At 52.4% G+C, this 25,061-nt stretch overlaps 1 protein-coding gene and 2 non-coding genes across 3 annotated transcripts; 2 read left to right on the top strand and 1 right to left on the bottom strand.

The window, feature by feature from the left end:
• Nucleotides 1-9,281: 9,281 nt before the first annotated feature.
• Nucleotides 9,282-9,374, top strand: TRNAI-UAU (transfer RNA isoleucine (anticodon UAU)). The gene is given in 2 exon segments: nucleotides 9,282-9,319; nucleotides 9,339-9,374. It is a non-coding gene; the product is annotated as a tRNA-Ile (tRNA).
• Nucleotides 9,375-9,511: 137 nt separating this feature from the next.
• TRNAV-AAC (transfer RNA valine (anticodon AAC)) lies at nucleotides 9,512-9,584 on the bottom strand. The gene has a single exon. It is a non-coding gene; the product is annotated as a tRNA-Val (tRNA).
• Nucleotides 9,585-9,714: 130 nt separating this feature from the next.
• On the top strand, nucleotides 9,715-23,742 carry FBXL12 (F-box and leucine rich repeat protein 12). The gene is made up of 3 exons (XM_073654157.1): nucleotides 9,715-10,009; nucleotides 12,325-12,397; nucleotides 17,045-23,742. The coding sequence occupies exons 1-3, from the start codon at nucleotides 9,861-9,863 to the stop codon at nucleotides 17,849-17,851; spliced, it is 1,029 nt and encodes a 342-aa protein (XP_073510258.1). The 5' UTR covers nucleotides 9,715-9,860; the 3' UTR covers nucleotides 17,852-23,742.
• The last annotated feature ends 1,319 nt before the right edge of the window (nucleotides 23,743-25,061 follow it).

The raw sequence follows: 25,061 nt of genomic DNA, 5'->3' as shown, positions 1-25,061 counted from the left end.
AGCCCCCTGCAGTAATACCGCACACCCAGCCCCCTGCAGTAATACCGCACACTCTGCCCCCTGCAGCACCGCACACACTGCCCCCTGCAGCACCGCACACACAGCCCCCTGCAGCACCGCACACACAGCCCCCTGCACCACTGCACACAGCCCCCTGCAGTAATACCGCACACCCAGCCCCCTGCAGTACCGCACACCCAGCCCCCTGCAGTAATACCGCACACTCTGCCCCCTGCAGTAATACCGCACACCCTGCTCCCTACAGCACCGCACACACAGCCCCCTGCAGTAATACCGCACACCCTGCCCCCTGCAGCACCGCACACACAGCCCCCTGCAGCAATACCGCACACACAGCCCCCTGCAGCACCGCACACACAGCCCCCTGCAGTAATACCGCACACCCTGCCCCCTGCAGCACCGCACACACAGCCCCCTGCAGTAATACCGCACACCCTGACCCCTTCAGCACCGCACACACAGCCCCCTGCAGTAATACCGCACACACAGCCCCCTGCTTTAATGCCGCACACACAGCCACCTGCAGTAATGCCGCGCACACAGCCCCCTGCAGCACCGCACACACAGCCCCCTGCAGCAACGCACACACAGCCCCCTGCAGCACCGCACACCCAGCCCCCTGCAGCACCGCACACACAGCCCCCTGCAGCAATACCGCACACACAGCCCCCTGCAGTAATACTGCACACCTTGCCCCCTGCAGCACCGCACACACAGCCCCCTGCAGTAATACCGCACACCCTGCCCCCTGCAGCACCGCACACACAGCCCCCTGCAGTAATACCGCACACCTTGCCCCCTTTAGCACCGCACACACAGCCCCCTGCAGTAATACCGCACACACAGCCCCCTGCAGTAATGCCGCACACACAGCCACCTGCAGTAATGCCGCGCACACAGCCCCCTGCAGCACCGCACACACAGCCCCCTGCAGCAACGCACACACAGCCCCCTGCAGCACCGCACACCCAGCCCCCTGCAGTACCGCACACACAGCTCCCTGCAATAATACCGCACACACAGCCCCCTGCAGTAATACCGCACACACAGCCCCCTGCAGCACCGCACACACAGCCCCATGCAGCACCGCACACACAGCCCCCTGCAGTAATACGGCACACAGCCCCCTGCAGCACCGCACACCCAGCCCCCTGCAGCACCGCACACCCAGCCCCCTGCAGTAATACCGCACACACAGCCCCCTGCAGCACCGCACACACAGCCCCCTGCAGTAATACCGCACACTCTGCCCCCTGCAGCACCGCACACACAGCCCCCTGCAGCACCGCACACACAGCCCCCTGCAGCACCGCACACACAGCCCCCTGCAGTAATACCGCACACCCAGCCCCCTGCAGTACCGCACACCCAGCCCCCTGCAGTAATACCGCACACCCTGCCCCCTGCAGCACCGCACACACAGCTCCCTGCAGTAATACCGCACACTCTGCCCCCTGCAGCACCGCACACACAGCCCCCTGCAGTAATACAGCACACTCTGCCCCCTGCAGCACTGCACACACAGCTCCCTGCAGTAATACCGCACACCCTGCCCCCTGCAACACCGCACACACAGCCCCCTGCAGTAATACCGCACACACAGCCCCCTGCAGTAATACCGCACACCCTGCCCCCTGCAGTAATACCGCACACTCTGCCCCCTGCAGTAATACCGCACACACAGCCCCTTGCAGTAATACCGCATACCCAGCCCCGTGCAGCACCGCACACACAGCCAGCTGCAGCACTGCACACAGAGCCCCCTGCAGTAATACCGCACACCCTGCCCCCTGCAGCACCGCACACACAGCCCCCTGCAGCAATACCGCACACACAGCCCCCTGCAGTAATACTGCACACCCTGCCCCCTGCAGCACCGCACACACAGCCCCCTGCAGTAATACCGCACACCCTGCCACCTGCAGCACCGCACATCCAGCCACCTGCAGCACCGCACACACAGCCCCCTGCAGTAATACCGCACACCCTGCCCCCTGCAGCACCGCACACACAGCCCCCTGCAGCACCGCACACACAGCCCCCTGCAGTAATACCGCACACCCTGCCACCTGCAGCACCGCACACACAGCCCCCTGCAGTAATACCGCACACCCTGCCCCCTGCAGCACCGCACACACAGCTCCCTGCAGTAATACCGCACACACAGCCCCCTGCAGTAATACCGCACACCCAGCCCCCTGCAGTAATACCGCACACTCTGCCCCTTGCAGTAATACCGCACACCCAGCCCCCTGCAGTACCGCACACCCAGCCCCCTGCAGCACCGCACACACAGCCCCCTGCAGTAATACCGCACACACAGCCCCCTGCAGCACCGCACACCCAGCCCCCTGCAGTAATACCGCACACCCAGCCCCCTGCAGTAATACCGCACACTCTGCCCCGCAGCACCGCACACACAGCCCCCTGCAGTAATACCGCACACCCTGCCCCCTGCAGCACCGCACACACAGCCCCCTGCAGCACCGCACACACAGCCCCCTGCAGCACTGCACACAGCCCCCTGCAGTAATACCGCACACCCAGCCCCCTGCAGTACCGCACACCCAGCCCCCGGCAGTAATACCGCACACTCTGCCCCCTGCAGTAATACCGCACACCCTGCTCCCTACAGCACCGCACACACAGCCCCCTGCAGTAATACCGCACACCCTGCCCCCTGCAGCACCGCACACACAGCCCCCTGCAGCAATACCGCACACACAGCCCCCTGCAGTAATACTGCACACCTTGCCCCCTGCAGCACCGCACACACAGCCCCCTGCAGTAATACCGCACACCCTGCCCCCTGCAGCACCGCACACACAGCCCCCTGCAGTAATACCGCACACCCTGCCCCCTTCAGCACCGCACACACAGCCCCCTGCAGTAATACCGCACACACAGCCCCCTGCAGTAATGCCGCACACACAGCCCCCTGCAGTAATGCCGCACACACAGCCCCCTGCAGCACCGCACACCCAGCCCCCTGCAGTACCGCACACACAGCTCCCTGCAGTAATACCGCACACACAGCCCCCTGCAGTAATACCGCACACACAGCCCCCTGCAGCACCGCACACACAGCCCCCTGCAGCACCGCACACACAGCCCCCTGCAGTAATACGGCACACAGCCCCCTGCAGCACCGCACACCCAGCCCCCTGCAGCACCGCACACCCAGCCCCCTGCAGTAATACCGCACACACAGCCCCCTGCAGCACCGCACACACAGCCCCCTGCAGTAATACGGCACACAGCCCCCTGCAGTACCGCACACCCAGTCCCCTGCAGCACCGCACACACAGCCCCCTGCAGTAATACCGCACACTCTGCCCCCTGCAGCACCGCACACACAGCCCCCTGCAGCACCGCACACACAGCCCCCTGCAGCACCGCACACACAGCCCCCTGCAGTAATACCGCACACCCAGCCCCCTGCAGTACCGCACACCCAGCCCCCTGCAGTAATACCGCACACCCTGCCCCCTGCAGCACCGCACACACAGCTCCCTGCAGTAATACCGCACACTCTGCCCCCTGCAGCACCGCACACACAGCCCCCTGCAGTAATACAGCACACTCTGCCCCCTGCAGCACCGCACACACAGCCCCTTGCAGTAATACCGCATACCCAGCCCCGTGCAGCACCGCACACACAGCCCCCTGCAGCACTGCACACACAGCCCCCTGCAGTAATACCGCACACCCTGCCCCCTGCAGCACCGCACACACAGCCCCCTGCAGCAATACCGCACACACAGCCCCCTGCAGTAATACTGCACACCCTGCCCCCTGCAGCAGCGCACACACAGCCCCCTGCAGTAATACAGCACACCCTGCCACCTGCAGCACCGCACACACAGCCCCCTGCAGTAATACCGCACACCCTGCCCCCTGCAGCACCGCACACACAGCCCCCTGCAGCACCGCACACACAGCCCCCTGCAGTAATACCGCACACCCTGCCACCTGCAGCACCGCACACACAGCCCCCTGCAGTAATACCGCACACCCTGCCCCCTGCAGCACCGCACACCCTGCCCCCTGCAGCACCGCACACACAGCTCCCTGCAGTAATACCGCACACACAGCCCCCTGCAGTAATACCGCACACCCAGCCCCCTGCAGTAATACCGCACACTCTGCCCCTTGCAGTAATACCGCACACACAGCCCCCTGCAGCACCGCACACACAGCCCCCTGCAGCACTGCACACAGCCCCCTGCAGTAATACCGCACACCCAGCCCCCTGCAGTACCGCACACCCAGCCCCCTGCAGTAATACCGCACACACAGCCCCCTGCAGTAATACCGCACACTCTGCCCCCTGCAGCACCGCACACACAGCCCCCTGCAGTAATACCGCACACCCTGCCCCCTGCAGCACCGCACACACAGCCCCCTGCAGTAATACCGCACACCCTGCCCCCTGCAGCACCGCACACACAGCCCCCTGCAGCACAGCACACACAGCCCCCTGCAGCACTGCACACAGCCCCCTGCAGTAATACCGCACACCCAGCCCCCTGCAGTACCGCACACCAAGCCCCCTGCAGTAATACCGCACACTCTGCCCCCTGCAGCACCGCACACACAGACCCCTGCAGCACCGCACACACAGCCCCCAGCAGTAATACCGCACACCCTGCCCCATGCAGCACCGCACACACAGCCCCCTGCAGCACCGCACACACAGCCCCCTGCAGCACTGCACACAGCCCCCTGCAGTAATACCGCACACCCAGCCCCCTGCAGTAATACCGCACACTCTGCCCCCTGCAGCACCGCACACACAGCCCCCTGCAGCACCGCACACACAGCCCCCTGCAGTAATACCGCACACCCTGCCCCCTGCAGCACCGCACACACAGCCCCCTGCAGCACTGCACACACAGCCCCCTGCAGTAATACCGCACACCCAGCCCCCTGCAGTACCGCACACCCAGCCCCCTGCAGTAATACCGCACACTCTGTCCCCTGCAGTAATACCGCACACCCTGCCCCCTACAGCACCGCACACACAGCCCCCTGCAGTAATACCGCACACACAGCCCCCTGCAGTAATACCGCACACCCTGCCCCCTGCAGTAATACCGCACACTCTGCCCCCTGCAGTAATACCGCACACACAGCCCCTTGCAGTAATACCGCATACCCAGCCCCATGCAGCACCGCACACACAGCCAGCTGCAGCACTGCACACACAGCCCCCTGCAGTAATACCGCACACCCTGCCCCCTGCAGCACCGCACACACAGCCCCCTGCAGCAATACCGCACACACAGCCCCCTGCAGCAATACTGCACACCCTGCCCCCTGCAGCACCGCACACACAGCCCCCTGCAGTAATACCGCACACCCTGCCACCTGCAGCACCGCACACCCAGCCACCTGCAGCACCGCACACACAGCCCCCTGCAGTAATACCGCACACCCTGCACCCTGCAGCACCGCACACACAGCCCCCTGCACCACCGCACACACAGCCCCCTGCAGTAATACCGCACACCCTGCCACCTGCAGCACCGCACACACAGCCCCCTGCAGTAATACCGCACACCCAGCCCCCTGCAGTAATACCGCACACTCTGCCCCTTGCAGTAATACCGCACACACAGCCCCCTGCAGCACCGCACACACAGCCCCCTGCAGCACCGCACACACAGCCCCCTGCAGTAATACCGCACACCCAGCCCCCTGCAGTACCGCACACCCAGCCCCCTGCAGTAATACCGCACACAGCCCCCTGCAGTAATACCGCACACTCTGCCCCCTGCAGCACCGCACACACAGCCCCCTGCAGTAATACCGCACACCCTGCCCCCTGCAGCACCGCACACACAGCCCCCTGCAGTAATACCGCACACCCTGCCCCCTGCAGCACCGCACACACAGCCCCCTGCAGCACAGCACACACAGCCCCCTGCAGCACTGCACACAGCCCCCTGCAGTAATACCGCACACCCAGCCCCCTGCAGTACCGCACACTCTGCCCCCTGCAGCACCGCACACACAGCCCCCTGCAGCACCGCACAAACAGCCCCCTGCAGTAATACCGCACACCCTGCCCCCTGCAGCACCGCACACACAGCCCCCTGCAGCACCGCACACACAGCCCCCTGCAGCACTGCACACAGCCCCCTGCAGTAATACCGCACACCCAGCCCCCTGCAGTAATACCGCACACTCTGCCCCCTGCAGCACCGCACACACAGCCCCCTGCAGCACCGCACACACAGCCCCCTGCAGTAATACCGCACACCCTGCCCCCTGCAGCACCGCACACACAGCCCCCTGCAGCACTGCACACACAGCCCCCTGCAGTAATACCGCACACCCAGCCCCCTGCAGTACCGCACACCCAGCCCCCTGCAGTAATACCGCACACTCTGCCCCCTGCAGTAATACCGCACACCCTGCCCCCTACAGCACCGCACACACAGCCCCCTGCAGTAATACCGCACACACAGCCCCCTGCAGTAATACCGCACACCCTGCCCCCTGCAGTAATACCGCACACTCTGCCCCCTGCAGTAATACCGCACACACAGCCCCTTGCAGTAATACCGCATACCCAGCCCCGTGCAGCACCGCACACTCAGCCAGCTGCAGCACTGCACACACAGCCCCCTGCAGTAATACCGCACACCCTGCCCCCTGCAGCACCGCACACACAGCCCCCTGCAGCAATACCGCACACACAGCCCCCTGCAGCAATACTGCACACCCTGTCCCCTGCAGCACCGCACACACAGCCCCCTGCAGTAATACCGCACACCCTGCCACCTGCAGCACCGCACACCCAGCCACCTGCAGCACCGCACACACAGCCCCCTGCAGTAATACCGCACACCCTGCACCCTGCAGCACCGCACACACAGCCCCCTGCAGCACCGCACACACAGCCCCCTGCAGTAATACCGCACACCCTGCCACCTGCAGCACCGCACACACAGCCCCCTGCAGTAATACCGCACACCCTGCCCCTGCAGCACCGCACACACAGCTCCCTGCAGTAATACCGCACACACAGCCCCCTGCAGTAATACCGCACACCCAGCCCCCTGCAGTAATACCGCACACTCTGCCCCTTGCAGTAATACCGCACACCCAGCCCCCTGCAGTACCGCACACCCAGCCCCCTGCAGCACCGCACACACAGCCCCCTGCAGTAATACTGCACACACAGCCCCCTGCAGCACCGCACACCCAGCCCCCTGCAGTAATACCGCACACCCAGCCCCCTGCAGTAATACCGCACACTCTGCCCCGCAGCACCGCACACACAGCCCACTGCAGTAATACCGCACACCCTGCCCCCTGCAGCACCGCACACACAGCCCCCTGCAGTAATACCGCACACCCTGCCCCCTTCAGCACCGCACACACAGCCCCCTGCAGTAATACCGCACACACAGCCCCCTGCAGTAATGCCGCACACACAGCCCCCTGCAGTAATGCCGCACACACAGCCCCCTGCAGCACCGCACACACAGCCCCCTGCAGCAACGCACACACAGCCCCCTGCAGCACCGCACACCCAGCCCCCTGCAGTACCGCACACACAGCTCCCTGCAGTAATACCGCACACACAGCCCCCTGCAGTAATACCGCACACACAGCCCCCTGCAGCACCGCACACACAGCCCCCTGCAGTAATACGGCACACAGCCCCCTGCAGCACCGCACACCCAGCCCCCTGCAGCACCGAACACACAGCCCCCTGCAGTAATACCGCACACACAGCCCCCTGCAGCACCGCACACACAGCCCCCTGCAGTAATACGGCACACAGCCCCCTGCAGTACCGCACACCCAGTCCCCTGCAGCACCGCACACACAGCCCCCTGCAGTAATACCGCACACTCTGCCCCCTGCAGCACCGCACACACAGCCCCCTGCAGCACCGCACACACAGCCCCCTGCAGCACCGCACACACAGCCCCCTGCAGTAATACCGCACACCCAGCCCCCTGCAGTACCGCACACCCAGCCCCCTGCAGTAATACCGCACACTCTGCCCCCTGCAGCACCGCACACACAGCCCCCTGCAGCACCGCACACACAGCCCCCTGCAGCACCGCACACACAGCCCCCAGCAGTAATACCGCACACACAGCCCCCTGCAGCACCGCACACACAGCCCCCTGCAGCACTGCACACAGCCCCCTGCAGTAATACCGCACACCCAGCCCCCTGCAGTAATACCGCACACTCTGCCCCCTGCAGCACCGCACACACAGCCCCCTGCAGCACCGCACACACAGCCCCCTGCAGTAATACCGCACACCCTGCCCCCTGCAGCACCGCACACACAGCCCCCTGCAGCACCGCACACACAGCCCCCTGCAGTAATACCGCACACCCAGCCCCCTGCAGTACCGCACACCCAGCCCCCTGCAGTAATACCGCACACTCTGCCCCCTGCAGTAATACCGCACACCCTGCCCCCTACAGCACAGCACACACAGCCCCCTGCAGTAATACCGCACACCCTGCCCCCTGCAGCACCGCACACACAGCCCCCTGCAGTAATACCGCACACACAGCCCCCTGCAGTACCGCACACACAGCCCCCTGCAGTAATACCGCACACACAGCCCCCTGCAGTACCGCACACACAGCCCCCTGCAGTAATACCGCACACACAGCCCCCTGCAGTACCGCACACACAGCCCCCTGCAGTAATACCGCACACACAGCCCCCTGCAGTAATATCGCACACCCTGCCCCCTGCAGTAATGCCGCGCACACAGCCCCCTGCAGCACCGCACACACAGCCCCCTGCAGCACCGCACACCCAGCCCCCTGCAGTACCGCACACACAGCTCCCTGCAGTAATACCGCACACACAGCCCCCTGCAGTAATACCGCACACACAGCCCCCTGCAGCACCGCACACACAGCCCCCTGCAGTAATACCGCACACACAGCTCCCTGCAGTAATACCGCACACACAGCCCCCTGCAGTAATACCGCACACACAGCCCCCTCCAGCACCGCACACACAGCCCCCTGCAGTAATACCGCACACCCTGCCCCCTGCAGTAATACCGCACACCCTGCCCCCTGCAGTAATACCGCACACACAGCCCCCTGCAGCAATACCGCACACCCTGCCTCCTGCAGCACCGCACACCCTGCCCCCTGCAGTAATACCGCACACCGAGCCCCCTGCAGTACCGCACACTGAGCAGCACACTCGCACTCTTGCTTCCTCACCATGTCAATGGCTGTCCAGCTTTGCATTCCCAGTTGCTCCAGTGGCGCAATCGGTTAGCGCGCGGTACTTATATGACAGTAACTGGTGAGCAATGCCGAGGTTGTGAGTTCGAGCCTCACCTGGAGCATCAGATTTTTACTTGACAGCTGCATTCTTAATTATAATAAAATACTAACTCAGTTTCATGTTTTGGTGTCTATTGTGGAAATACATATTAGCATTAAAAATAAACAAAATACAAGGTTAGAAAAAAAAATAAAAAATTGTTTCTGCCCGGTTTCGAACCGGGGACCTTTCGCGTGTTAGGCGAACGTGATAACCACTACACTACAGAAACTGACACAGCATAAACAGGGTGAGGGTGTCCTCTAATGATCAGACTCATGCTGGTAATGGGTGACACCAGTGATTATGGGTTTTTCCGTACAGTTTCCCGGTCAGTCACGTGTAGTCACCCTGTAATGTCAAGCTCTGTCCTCCAGAGGCGTCTATGGTGCGCGCAGTATAAGCTGATGAGTATCTGATGTGTATCTGATGTGCGACGCTCTGCCCCGCGTCACAGTTGACTCTATGATCGTCATTGACTGTCGCGAAGCGGAAGTGCGCCGTGTCCATGGAGATGGTGAAGATGTCCGCCGCAGTGCATTATGGTGAGACCTCCTGCGGCACATCTACGACTCCGAGCCTGTCGTGGCTGCCGGACAGCGTCCTCCTGGAGGTGCTGAGCTTCCTGTCCGTGCGGGACCTGATCCGGAGCTGCCGGTGAGAGGCTGGGACGGGGATAGGGCAGGAGCCGGGGGCGGCAGGGTCTCCTGGGGCTGTGCAGTGGTACTACAAGTCACAGAGGGGAAAGCAGTGAATGCTGGGACTTGTAGTTTGTAGTGTTACATGGCTGCAGTAACCAAAGACGCGTCCTCCATTCTACAAAGCGGTGTATCTGTAGTGGCGTCCGTGTGACATCTGCTGACTGCCCCCCAACACCACCAGTGCCGGCAGAGTGCCCCCCATTACCACCTGTGCACCCAATATGTAGAGTGCCCCCCAATACCCACCAGTGCCCCAATATGCAGAGTGCTCCCCAATACCCACCAGTGCCCCAATATGCAGAGTGCTCCCCAATACCCACCAGTGCCCCAATATGTAGAGTGCCCCCCAATACCCACCAGTGCCCCAATATGTAGAGTGCCCCCCATTACCACCTGTGCACCCAATATGTAGAGTGCTCCCCAATACCCACCAGTGCCCCAATATGTAGAGTGCCCCCCAATACCCACCAGTGCCCCAATATGTAGAGTGCCCCCCAATACCCACCAGTACCCCAATATGCAGAGTGCCCCCAATACCCACCAGTGCCCCAATATGCAGAGTGCCCCCCAATACCCACCAGTGCCCCAATATGCAGAGTGCCCCCAATACCCACCAGTGCCCCAATATGCAGAGTGCCCCCCAATACCCACCAGTGCCCCAATATGTAGAGTGCTCCCCAATACCCACCAGTGCCCCAATATGTAGAGTGCTCCCCAATACCCACCAGTGCCCCAATATGTAGAGTGCTCCCCAATACCCACCAGTACCCCAATATGCAGAGTGCCCCCAATACCCACCAGTGCCCCAATATGCAGAGTGCCCCCCAATACCCACCAGTGCCCCAATATGTAGAGTGCTCCCCAATACCCACCAGTGCCCCAATATGTAGAGTGCTCCCCAATACCCACCAGTGCCCCAATATGTAGAGTGCTCCCCAATACCCACCAGTGCCCCAATATGTAGAGTGCTCCCCAATACCCACCAGTGCCCCAATATGTAGAGTGCTCCCCAATACCCACCAGTGCCCCAATATGTAGAGTGCTCCCCAATACCCACCAGTGCCCCAATATGTAGAGTGCTCCCCAATACCCACCAGTGCCCCAATATGTAGAGTGCTCCCCAATACCCACCAGTGCCCCAATATGTAGAGTGCTCCCCAATACCCACCAGTGCCCCAATATGCAGAGTGCCCCCCAATACCCACCAGTGCCCCAATATGCAGAGTGCCCCCCAATACCCACCAGTGCCCCAATATGTAGAGTGCTCCCCAATACCCACCAGTGCCCCAATATGTAGAGTGCTCCCCAATACCCACCAGTGCCCCAATATGTAGAGTGCTCCCCAATACCCACCAGTGCCCCAATATGTAGAGTGCTCCCCAATACCCACCAGTGCCCCAATATGTAGAGTGCTCCCCAATACCCACCAGTGCCCCAATATGTAGAGTGCTCCCCAATACCCACCAGTGCCCCAATATGTAGAGTGCTCCCCAATACCCACCAGTGCCCCAATATGTAGAGTGCTCCCCAATACCCACCAGTGCCCCAATATGCAGAGTGCCCCCCAGTGCCGGCAGAGTGCCCCCTCAATACATGCCAGTGCCCCCCAGTACCACCAATACCCACCAGGGCCCCAATATACAGTGCCCCCCTATACCCACCAGGGCCAGCAGAGTGCCCCTAATACCCACAGTCCCCCCAATACCACCAGTGCTGGCAGAGTGCCCCCCCCCCCAATATTGCTCCCCTCTATTATCAACAGAGCCGTCAGACCATTCCTCCTATTAATTGGGCAGTAGAGTGCAGCCTCTAATATCCCCTGACCAGCTGCGTGCTCTGAAGCCCCTATACCAGCAGGGCTAGTAGAGTGCACCCTAATATCAGCTGGGCAAGTAGCTAAGCGCTCCCCTCCCCCATATCTGTCCATGTCTGTGCTTCTAGGACTTCTCATTAGGCCACGGCCCCACTATCAGTATTTGGTCAGTATTTTTTCTCAGGAGTGGGAGCCAAAACCAGGAGTGGGTGATAAATGCAGAATTGGTGACTTGTTTCTATTATACCTTTTCTCTGATTGTTCTTCACCTGGTTTTGGCCCCCACTCCTGAGAAAAAATACTGACTGAATACTGATAGTGGGGCTGTGGCCTTAGGCTGCAGCCCGGTGTGAGGAGGAAGGACCTGGCAGGGCACTACCCACACAGGGTTTAGGGGTCAGTCATTTTAGTTTTCAAAAAGTAACACCTCCTGTCATTGACTTTGTTTCCTCTTCAAGGGTCTGCAAGAGGTGGAAAAGACTGATTTTGGACAAGTCCTTATGGAGATACGTTGATCTGACACCATACAAGGTCAGATACTCACCGATGGTCTTTCTTTTTGTCCCCTCTCATGTGTGTTTGTAAACTGACTGCAGTGAAGCTCACACTTATAATATATGATATAAGAAGCCAGTGATTGGCTGCAGCGGTCACGAGCATGTACACCATGTCAGAAGCAGTAGGAACCGCTTAAGCCGTGATGATTTATATGAAAATCATTGTTTTCTTTTTCATGAAATCAGTCACATTGCCTTAACACCTTAATGACTGTCGCTGCATATTGTATGGTTGTCATTTAGGATTTAAGTAAATAGCGCCTCCCGGAGGGTGTGCCGTCTGAACGGGTGGGTGTCAGCTGCACACTTCACAAGTGGGGGCTTGTATTTTTGTTGGATAAGTTGAAGTTTTTATTAGTACAAAACAATTTTTCATCATGTAGCCCGGCCTTAGGGTACACGTCTGCAGCATTTATGTGACTTGTGAGTCCTTACATCACATGCACTGCATGCTGTGAGGATTCTTTGGTGCCTGGAGCTGGCGGTCATGTGATCGAAAGTATGTGATTTGCATACATGTGGTCACATGCTGACTAGACGTGCACAGCCTCGCTCAATACAAGTGAATTGAGCAAAGCCAGATAAGTCTAGTTGTAATGTGACTCTAAGTATGCAAATCGCAAACCAGCGAATCCTGACAGTGCTTAGAGCGCATGATGAAGAGAAAATTCCTTTTAAGGCATTTATGTCAAGGCCGCCATCCAAGTCCCCAAGAAGCGTGATTCAGACTTAACCATTCACTGTAATGAGACAATCTGGACTCCATATAGGCTTCAATCCGGCTGCATCTATCTTTTACACAAGCTCAAAAACGTGGTCGATCGAGCGAGTGGATCTGATGATCATGAATCTTGTTTTATTGCGGTATTTAGAGTAGATGAAGCATCCACGGTAAATGCTCAGCTAAATGTGAACCCATCCTTAAACTGCTTTTTGGGAGACAGAATGAACAATTGAGCAGCGATTGCTGATTTTTTCCTTTTCATGCCGGTCACCGTGCGGGTCAGAACAATTACAGAGGTACCTGATTATATATCGGCTTTTTTTTATTTATTTTTTTTATATTGCCATATTTTTTGTTATTTTTCTGCCCACAGGGCCGTATGACAACTTGTTTTCTTGTGGAACAAGTTAATGTTTTCATCAAAAAGTAGGAAGCAAAACACGCACTCACCGTCTCTTTAAAACTTCAGCACTTTAATGAAAAAGTTAAAACATCGGTTTGGAGGGGTGAACGGAAATCCAAGGGGGGACAACAGCAGTCTCACACCAACCAGGACATACAAGGACCTGTAGAAGCTGCTCTTGTCATTCTTGGATTCCATTCACACTTGCAACCCAATGTTTTCACTTTTTCATTAAAGTTCTGAAGTTTTAAAGAGATGGTGAGTGCGAGGTTTTTTTGTTTGTTTGTTTTTTCTTTATTCTTCCTACTTGTTTTGTTTTTTTTTTCTGAACGCACCCGGAGTTTCTGGAAGGTCTTGTCTGCCTCGACTTGTATGTCAGAGGAGTAACAGATGGTGCCGGCACACACCTCCCCTACAAGTTAATGTTTTTGGTGATATCATTTTTTTCCATACAACTTTTTGATGGCTTTTTATACCATATTTTGTGTGGCGTTTTTGGATTTTTTTTTTTTTTTTTGGTATGGGTTTTATAATGTTGCAATTTTATAGATTCTGTTTGTTCCAAACGTAGTTTTAAGAGTTGTGTAAGGTTTCTTCGAAACTTTCTGCCATGAGCCGGAGACCTGGATACTCTGAGTGGTTGCTGCAGTTAGTGTGCGCTTTCCTGCATGGAGTTGATGATGGCTGCTGGCTGACAGTCAGCCTGAGTTTAGGTAGGGAAGTCTTATTACTATATCAGCATTTGAGTGTTTCCCGTGCTGTATGAGTCAGCTGGCCGCGTTACAGGTGCATCACTGCACAGTTAGGCCTTGGCTGGTAACTGTGGTCTCTGCACAGCTGTCAGCAGATCACAGGAAACTGGTGGTTTAGTGGGAAACCAGTAGAGCTTTACAGGTTATGTAGCCAGCTGGTAAAGGACTCGTGAGGATGATTTCTTACAAGAAGACCCCATAAATCTGGCCTTGTATGTTGTAAATATACTGATGACTGTCTACGTGAGGCGATTGTACGGTCGGTTACCATCTGTTTACACAGAGACTGTGCTGTATATACATCACGTAGGGTACATTGATACTCTGCTTCATACATCACATAGGAGACAAACTACTGTATATACATCACATAGGATACACTGAGACACTGCTGCATGCGCATCACGCTGGAGACGCTGCGGCTCTTCTGTGTACATTTACAATACAGCTGCTCTATATCGTTGATCTATTACTTGCTGCCACTATACAGTATCTTAAAGTCTTCATACGCCGTGAACTTTTCCACATTTTCTTCACTTTACACCCGCAAAGTTAAATCTATTTTATTGGGATATTATGTCCTATACAAAAACTACGCAGCAAGTGTTTATGAAGTGTAAAGGAAATAATACACTGTTTTCTAAATATTTTATAAATCTAGATCTAAAAATTGTGAGGTGCATTTGTATTCAGCCCCCCAGAGTCAGTACTTTGTAGGACCAACTTTCCCTGCTATTATTGGTGCTAGTCTTTTGGGGTCTGTCTCTACCAGCTTTTCTCATCTAGAGGTGACATTGTTGCCCATTCTTCTTTGCACACTCGCTCTCGCTCAGTGAGATTGGATGGAGGCGTCTGTGAACAGCAATTTTTTAAGTCTTGCCACAGATTCTCAATGGGATTTAGGTCTGGGCTGTGACCGAGCCATTCACACTTAGGAATATGCTTTGATCTAAACCATCCATTGTAGCTCTGGCAGAATGTTTAAGGTCGTCCTGCTGGAAGGTGAACCTACTGTATACCCCAGTCTCAAGGTTTTTGCAGCATCTAGTATTGCCCTGTATTTACCTCCATCCGTCTTCCCATCAACTCTGACCAGCTTCCCTGCCCCTGCTGAAGAAAAGCCTCCCCACAGCATGATGCTTCCACCACCATGGGGGATGGTGTTTCAGGGTGATGTGCAATGTTAGTTCTCCGACACTTATAGCACTTTGCATTTAGCTGAAACAGTTCTACTTTGATCTTTTCTGACCAGTGCACCGTCTTCCACATTCTCGTTGTGTCCCCTACATGTCTTTTTGCAAACTACACATGGGACTTCTTATAGATTGCTTACATGTTATATGACTAATAGTTGTCCTGTGGACAGATTCTCCCACCTGAGCTGTGAATCTCTTCTGCTCCTCCAGAGTGACCATGGGCCTCTTGGCTGCTTCTCTAGTTAGTGATCTCCTTGCTTGGGATGTCAGTTTAGGTGGACGGCCATGTCTTGGTAGGGTTGCAGTTGTGCCATACTCCTTCCATTTTTGGATGATGTATTGAACAGTGCTCCGTGGAATGTTCAGAGCTTTGGCTATTTTTTATAACCTAACCCTGCTTTACTCTTCTCCACAACTTTATCCCTGACCTGTCTGATGTGTTCCTTGGTTTTCACGATGCTGTTTGATCCCTAATGTTCTCAAACAAACATCTGAGGCCTTCACTGAACAGCTTTAGTTATATTGAGAAGAAATTACACACAGGTGGACTCAGTTTACTAATTATGTGACTTCTGGAGGCACCTGTTCACTCAGGATTTTATTTAGGAGTATCAGACTACAGGGAGTTGAATACAAATGCACGTCACGATTTTCAGATTTATATTTATAAAATAATTAGAAAACCCTGTATCATTTCCTTTATACTTCACAAATACTTGCTACATTGTGTTGGTATATCACATAAAATCCCAATAAAATACATTTAAGTTTGTGGGTGTAATGTGGAAAAGTTTTTCAAGGCATACAAATGAGTGCTGTGGATAAATGCTGCTGTATTCCGTTTTTACATTTTTGTATTCGGATGAGGAAGGAGGAAGCTGTGGTGACAAGGAAACCTCGAGGCTAAGACTGGTGGCTAGAAATCTTCTGGAGAAGAGCGTTTGCATTGACTTGCATGCATGAATGTATTTCTTTACAAGTCTTAATTTCTTTAAGATGCCTTCTCATTGCGTTTAGGCATCCGTTCAGTGGCCCCGTTGGGGCTTTTGTCTGAAACCCCCCGCAAAACGTATTTTGACACATGCGCCGATGTGCCCATAGAATATAATGGCGCCAACAGAGCAAACGTGTGCTCTGCCGTATATTATTTTTGGGCCTATACGCCTACTGGAGGCGGACACCCAGACGCAGTCTACTACATCTGAGTGTCCACCTCCAGGAGGTGTACACACCCGAAAATGATGCACAGCAAAGCACACGTTAGCTCTGTCGGCACCATTATAGTCTATGGCCACATCGGCGCATATGCCCGAATCCCATTTTGCCGAGAGTTTGGACAAGTTCCGACGGGGCTACTGAATGGGTGCCTAAACGCAATGTGAAAGCACCTGTTTGTCAGTCACTGGCATTCTTTTCACGATTCCTTTATATACAAAAAAGCTTCAGATTATTCAGATTTTTGTAAAATTTCCAATTTTTACCTAAATCCAGACCAGTTGTAATTTCTTTCATTTAAAGTATATAACCATTTGTATCTGTTTCACAGCTGAATTCTAAGATCTTGTGGCATCTGTTGAGGCATTGGCTCGGGACCAGCATGCAGACCCTAAAACTTAAGGGCCTCTTAAAGTCGGTGAAGAAACAGGAGTTCCTAACACCAGCCGTCCTTCAGGTCCTGGAAAAGCGTTACCTGTGTCTAGAATACCTCCACCTCCAGGAAACAAACCTCCGCTCGGTGGGTTACGACTGTTTACCATCCACCTTGAAGACGCTCGAACTGTCAGAATGCGAGATCCCACTAACCTGGTTCAAAACCACCGGCAAAACCAAAGATCTCCTGAAACTGGAGAATCTCATCCTGAACAAAGTGTCCTCTTTTTCCAACCAACATTTAGAGATCGTTTGCAGTCAGTCAAGCCTAAAGAGCCTCTGCCTATCCGGCACCTACAGAATTAATGACATTGGGGTTCAGAAAGTGGTTCCTTACCTAAAAGGATTGGAGCACTTAAAGCTGAACGAATGCAACATAACTGATATCGCTTTGCACTTAATCTGCTGCCACTTAAAGCATCTCAAGACTTTAGCACTAATAGATTTTCGCTATTTAACCGATGCAGGACTGGCCTGTCTATCTGGAGTGAAGACTCTAGAGAAGTTGTGGTTGGACTACTGCATCGGTTTCTCCGCCCGGTCTATCGTTACTGTGAGCGTCAGCCTCCCTGTCTTGAACTTTCTCAGCCTCAATGGGATCTTGTTTGAGAGCCAAGGAATAGATGAAATACAGAAAAGCCTCCCACACTGTACAGTTAGTAATGCTTTCTCCAGCATGGACAATGTTCTCAAAAATACATAGTGTCACCTGTGGAAGAAAACAATGCGACCTTTCTCTTATGTTCTTTAATTGGTAGTGCTGGAATTAGGTGCCTATAGCTACTTCTCTTCTCCGTTATCTTTGCTATTTCCTCTATAATGTACACTTCACGAAATGAGATCCGTCCTGAAATATTGTCTGAACTGCAGCAGAAGGGTATGTTCACACCGCTTCTTTTTCTGGTGATCAAAAACATCCGTTTTTTTTAAGCAGAAGATGCTTCAGGAATCCCGCTCTTCTGGTGTCTTTTTATCCGTCCTATTGACTTGCTTTGCAAAGTATTGAGGGTCTTCCTAGCGGAAAACAGCAGAAGAATGGACATGTTAATTATTTTAAACGCGTGGAGTCTTTTGATATTCTGAAGTATTTTTAAAAGAATCTCAAAAACTTGAACATATGAAGAGCAAAGTCATTTTACGTACAGTACATATGAATAGGTCTAAGCTGAATGAACCAGTGGGAAAAGATGTAGCGTGAATATATCATATGGTCTACAGGGAAAGCTAGATTTCCAATTGGGTAGGCCTTTTCGGAAACGTTTTTCCAGACGCTTTTCAAAATAGAAGTTCTCAGGATCTTGGTCTAGTGGTCACATCGGCAGCTGTATTTGGCAATTGCATGAATGACAAGTACCACAAGTCCATGGCTGCTGGGCTAGAGATGGCTAACCTCCTCCTAACCATTGGGTTGATTCGCACCACTACGATGACATCTCTTCGGACTCGCTAATCAGAAGAGTCACCAGGAATGACGGATGGTAGGAGGAGGCTTCACAGGCTCTGGTCCGACTTGACCACTTGTCCAAGGTCCTGCAAATCCTTTTTGCTTAACTCTAGGAGCTCATTCAGATGTCAGTGATTTCTCATCAGTGTTTATATGCCAAAACCGGGAGTGGCTCCAAAACATGGAAAAGGTGTCAATCTTTCAATTACAGAGAAAAGCTATATGTTCCACACTTAGTTTTGTCATTAAACGCTGATGAAGAATCACTCATGTCTGAATGAGCCCTTAGGGAATTGTGTATTCTTAAAGAGTATATCCAGGACTTTATGAAAAACAAGAAATGTGCCTAAGCACTAACAGCCAGATAGTTGCTACCTACCTACTTTTTGTGCATGGCACCGTTGTTCCGTCACGTCGACAGAGCAGCAGCTTCTTTTCCGCCCTGCTCTGTCGACAGGGCGGGACTTATGACATCATTCTAATTGACAGTTGGCTCCCCCAGTTAGGCAGCGGGAATCCGGCTGTCAATCATAATGCAGAGGCAGCTGAATGCCCAACAAGAGCAGTCTGTGATGGGTAGCAGCTACCTTCCTGTTAGTGCTTAGGCACATTTTTTGTTTTTTATAAAGTCCCAGATATCCCCTTTAAACATGAGATGACGTATCTGTTAATTACTGGTTGTCCATACTCAAACTCCTTTGTATAGCAGTTGTCCTTTCATTTTACTTTAAGGGATTATCCTGTTTAGGGTGTATGCAAGCAGACTTTCTAGAGTATTCATGTCAAACTCTGGCCCATGGGCCAAATCTGGCCCTCAGGGTGGTTATATTTAGCCTGCGACACCAGAACCACCACGACTATGGCGGGCCCGTTATTGTGTCTGGAGGACTATGGCGGGCCCGTTATTCTGCATACTGGTTGGCCCGTGACTTTGTCCAAATTTTTCATTTTGGCCCTGTGTGTGTTTGAGTTTGACATCCCTGCCCTAGAGCTTATCTTTGGCTACAGTGAGGAGTGAGACCGACCTACTATCTTATATGTATAAATAAGGGAGGGGGGTTCCTGACTCCTCATCTTTCATGAGAAAGAAGGACCGGGCATGTTGAGTTTCTACATGTTCAATCTTCTGTTCTCATGGGAGATCAGCCACTATGAAAGGTGTCTGTCAGTGGCTTAGTTTCCTCTACACTTAGAAAACACATGCACAGATAGCCGAGTTTGCATGTGTTTTTCAAGGGGGAGACTGCTTTCGGCTGAATGAGCCGCCATTGAAGATGTATAGTACCATTGCTTCTCCAGTAGTCACAGCAGGACTCCCTGTACAGTCCGCTACCATGTGCACCCATAATGTGCCCTCTGCTGGTCCCTAGCCGCCTGTTGCCAACCACTGTATGTATCACTTTCTACTAACGATGACCGATACAACGAAATGGAGCAGGATTATGTCGGGGACTGCTTTTTTTCAAATGCTCGAATGGCCGGTAGCAGAATACTGATCTTTTCTCCCTTCAGCTAGGATGCGTCCCATTGCTATAGGCAACTCGCACATACACGGACAAGACATAAAATGTAATTATTTGCGTGGATATTCCAGGATTACATCATTTTACTTGATATGATACAATATGAAAAAGGTTTTATGTTTTCAGTATTCTCGGACGATGCAATGGTGATATTAGTGAAGATGCCATGTTACTGAGATGCTGCCGTCTGCTATATTCTCATGGATCTCTGATGAACTAGAGTTCCCGTGAAGAAACGCAATCAAGAAATTATTTGACTCCCTGCCCAATCAAATAATTCTGTTTTTTTGGTATGACTTAGTACTTTGCTATCAGACTGTCACTTGGTGAGCAAATCGGGTCATCATCTCCGCTGTAAATTGGAGTTCGATACTCCTGGTCGCACCTTATCTGGCAGAATGTGCCATATAACCGAAGCCATATATTAGGAATCTTCTTTCTGAATGTGATCATGTTGCTGAAATCGTCCACACCTGATCATTATGGATTATGAAAACTAGAAAGCTCAACTGAACGTAGAAATTTTAGCCATCATGTTACTTGAATTTCCTTGTGTAATGTAGAGCTTCCTCCACCCTACAAGAGCCCCTGATGAAGCTTACTTCACATAGTTTTCTGTGGAGATATTAGACTTTCGTCGGGCTAAAAATGCTCCAGTAAGTTCAGTCCCGGGGACAATCACAACTCTATGTGCCTGTTTTAAAGAGCCGAATTGGTCCTTTGTTTGACTTATCAGCGAGGGTCCCCAAACTAGGACCTCCAGTGATCAAATCTTTAAAGCCATATGTCCTGAAACAAGAAATTTGTTTGGACTTCATCATTGTCTTTTTGTGTCTTATATTCGTGCATGGAAGATTAGAAGCAGGAGCACCTTTTTTTTGGGGGGGATCTTTTCCCATTTTATCCTTTTGGAACTTGGTTCAAAAGTTTCACCCTCACGTCATGCACAGAACGGTACTACAAAGCCATAGGCATTCTTTGTGCCGTATACGGGTTTCCAATGTAACATGCCAAGAATTATTTTTTTTCTTTCAGATTAATACGGAATTGGACATAAAACCTTCTGCGTGTTGCCATGTAAAGTCAGGCATTCAGAGGTACTTCCGGGTCACCAAAGACTTCTGCACATAATTATACACTAGTGTGCGTTAGACTTAATTAAAAGTAATCGCTTCTGAGTAAAGGTACATGCCATGACATAATCTGGCACATCAGCCGTATGTATTCTATACACATCAAGGGACTGCTGTGAGAAAACGTCATTAAGTTTGTGATTTTAGGTCTGACTTCTATTTATTATATATCTGGATAGTACCAAAATAATGGCTGAGAATCAATACATTGGTCATTTTTATTTTTTAACCTTGCACAACAACGATGTGGTTTTGTTTTGGGGAGGAAACAAAGGAAGCACTTTATTTTTTTATTTTTTTTGCAATCCCTCATTTTACCTTTTTGTATGGGGTCTAAACCTGGAATATTAACTGGCTTCTAAAAGACTAACTTCTTTGAGAAACAGGTGAAGATGTTTTGGGCAGAATTACGATAGTCGGGTGGGTGGGGTTCCTTTCACGTAACTGTTTCCCTGTGAAATCACAGTGGAAGGAGGGGGTGGCGCTGCTTAAAACCTTCAGTCATGATTGACGTGCCAGAATTTGACATCAGATCCAGTCGTCGTGTCCGTCCCCCCCCCCCCCCCAAAACAAGGGAAAATGGCACGGAGTATAGGCCCGAGTCATGAAAACTTTCACACCCGATTTCTGGCGTAAAAGCTTTGAAAAGTTTGTTAAATTTAGGTGCAGCTTGGAGGTTACGCCTAAACTTTGCGACTTTGGGCGTTTTTCACACCAGTTTCTCCCTGTTCTGACAAAGTGGTCGAAGCTGGAGTGGGACAAGGGTATGGCGACTTCACCTTGTCAAATTTATGACAAGCGTCTGGGTTCACTACGCCACAAATCTTACTTCCGCAATGACTGGAGTAGGATTTATGGTGAGTCGCACACAGAGGTATACGCCTCTTCATGAATCAGGATTGTCTGACTCCAGCGCTCCCCCTCATCAAGACAAGGATGAACAGCGCTGGTCTTGAAGAATCTGGCCCTATGTGTTATGGGACTACATTGCAAGTAATTTGGCTCTGAGGCCCCCTGCTTGGGAAACCGGTTGTGCCTCACTATCATGATATGTCATCAAACGATCATTTTAAGTAGAATGGCCTCTAATATTTACAAGGAACCAACAGAGTAGCCATAAACCACCAGGTAAGTTAAAAGATAGTTTATTGAAAAAATGTATATTAACCCCTTCGCAGCCCTGGGATTTTCCATTTTTGCATTTTCGTTTTTTGCTCCCCTTGTTCCCAGAGCCATAGCGTTTTAATTTTTTGGTCAATACGGCCGTGTGAGGGCTTATTTTTTGCAGGATGAGTTGTATTTTTTAATGCCATTACTAGTTTTACCATATCGTGTACGGAAAAAAATTCCAAGTGCCGTGAAATTGCAAAAAAGTGCAATACCACAGATGTTTTTTAATTATTTTTTTTTTTTACCATGTTCACTGAATGCTGAAACTGAGCTGCCATTATTATTCTCCAGGTCATTACGAGTTCGTAGACACCAAACATGTATAGGGTCTTTTGTATTTAAGTGATTAAAAAAAAAAAAAAAAAAAAAGGCGCCATTTTCCAAGACCCGTAGCGTCTCCATTTTTCGGGATCTGGGGCTCGGTGAGGGCTTATTTTTTGTGCACCAAGCTGATGTTTTTATTCATACTATTTTGGGGTAGATCTGATGTTTTGATCACCCATTATTGCATTTTATTGCAATGTTGCGGCGACCAAAAAAATGTAATTCTGGCGTTTAGAATTTTTTTTTTCGTTACGCCGTTTACCGATTGGATTAATTCTTTTTTTATATTGATAGATCGGGCGATTCTGAATGCGGCGATACCAAATATGTGTATGCTTTTTTTTAAATTTATTTTTATTTTGAATGGGGCGAAAGGGGGGTGATTTAAACTTTTTATATATTTTTAAAAACATTTTTTTTTTTCACTTTTTGCTTGCTTCTATAGTCTCCATAGGAGACTAGAAGCAGCACTTGTCTGATCGCCTCTGATACATACAGGTGATCAGCAGATCACCTGTATGTAGCAGAAATGGTCCTGTGCTATGAGCGCCGACCACTAGGTGGCGCTCATAGCGACCAGCTCATGACAACCACTGGAGTCTGCCGCAGACCCAGGGTTGTCATGCCCACGCATCGGTGACCCGCGATCACGTGGCGGGGTAAGTGACGGGCTTCCGGCGTGGCGATGTTAAATGCCGCTGTCAGAGATTGACAGCGGCATTTAACATGTTAACAGCCGCGGGTGGATCGCGATTCCACCTGCGGCTGTTGCGGGCACATGTCAGCTGTAAGAATCAGCTGACATGTGCCTGGTTCAGTGTGGGCTCAGCGCCGGAGCCCTCACTGAACCGTGGGGTTACAGCCTGGCCCTTTCACCGAGCACACTTGGGTGCTTCCCAAGTATCTTCGGCATGCTCGTTTATTATGTTTCAGTCCCTGCGTCCGCATGATTTATGGCTGTTACACATCCTAAACACACTCCGGGATTGCCTGTTTGTTAGGGAATCCTCATGTGTTAAGGCTGTGTAAGAGCCATAAATCATGCAGACGCAGGGACTGAAACATAATAAATGAGCACGCCAAAGATACTCGGGAAGCACCTGAGCTTGCTCTGTGAAACGGTTAAACGAGCACGCTCGCTCCTCACTAGTAATTACCATTTATATACATATGGGTCTAGCATGGAGGAAAAAAGGTGGGGACCATAAAGCATCCAATGTACAATGCAACACTCGGCACAAGAAACGCCTATTGAATCAGTCTCTCTCAAACACATATTGTTCATGGCCACTTTGCTTCTTTAATACTAAGTGAAGCAGAGTATGTTAATTAAAAATAATGTTGCTTACCCATAGTGAGGGAGGATAAAATGAGTCCACCACGCTGCCCCAAGTCGCATTTCGCATATAAGCTTTCTCAAGGGGAAGAAGTATCAATCTAATATTCATATGAAACTTCTGACAAGTTGTGACCTTTCCAAATCTATATCTGTTTCTTATGGGGTAATATTCAGCAACAATACTTTTTAATCATGTAATGAATGTATACAATTTCCTTACCTTCTTACCGGAGGGATTCCTCAAAGATTTTAAGATATTTGATGCCGTTTGTTATGTCCTGGACGTGTGACTGACGCGTTGTTTCATTGCTCAGTACAATACAGTTATCGATGCCGCGCAGCAAGTGTTTATCACATCAAATCACGAAGGCTCCTATTGAATGGCAGCAAGCAGAGATCTTGAAAAGTGAAGAAAGGATGCAATAGTCCCCCACCCCCCCACTTTTGTACATGCTTGGCTAGACCCAGGGCTCTTGTGTGTTTCTATCAGAGAGACGCTTCTAGAGTCTTTCTGGCAGACGCTTATTTTGGTTGAAAGCAAAAGGATCAGCCGCTAACAATCCATCAGATCTGATCTTGCTCTCCCACTCCCCTGCCCCGATTGCAGCTGTTGGGGTAGACTCGGGAGGCCCCCATGCACACTAGACAGTCGGCTGATTCAGCTAACGTTAGTCATTACATATATGGAGGCTTTTAGGAGGAAGGGGCTGTAGCAGTAGTGTAGTCTTAGCGCTGTATTGCAGTTTCTCAGCCCCTTCATTCTTTATCGGCTGAGACATTGTACACCAGCCGATTACAATGTATTGCTTCTACAGCTTGTTTTTATCACCGTACATAGTCACTCTGCTTTCCCAGCGCCTGCGCACAAGTTTCCTGCTCCACAAGGATACACAGACGGCAGGAAGAAGAGCGCCGACCGTACAAAGTAGATTGCGCAGGCGCGGGATCTGGCCGGGAACTGCACGTCACATGGCCCTGTG

This window comes from Phyllobates terribilis, unplaced genomic scaffold (assembly GCF_046119375.1).
Source record: "Phyllobates terribilis strain yellow unplaced genomic scaffold, ASM4611937v1 Scaffold_11__3_contigs__length_659146591, whole genome shotgun sequence".
Lineage (NCBI taxonomy): Eukaryota > Metazoa > Chordata > Amphibia > Anura > Dendrobatidae > Phyllobates > Phyllobates terribilis.
This window is presented reverse-complemented; position numbering and strand designations above follow the sequence as displayed.

Bases quoted from the DNA above. Each gene is read 5' to 3' on its own strand.
- FBXL12 (XM_073654157.1), top strand. From the start codon at position 9,861: ATGGAGATGGTGAAGATGTCCGCCGCAGTGCATTATGGTGAGACCTCC. The intron at 10,010-12,324 runs GTGAGAGGCTGG...TTCCTCTTCAAG, and splicing joins GACCTGATCCGGAGCTGCCG to GGTCTGCAAGAGGTGGAAAA. The intron at 12,398-17,044 runs GTCAGATACTCA...TCTGTTTCACAG, and splicing joins TTGATCTGACACCATACAAG to CTGAATTCTAAGATCTTGTG.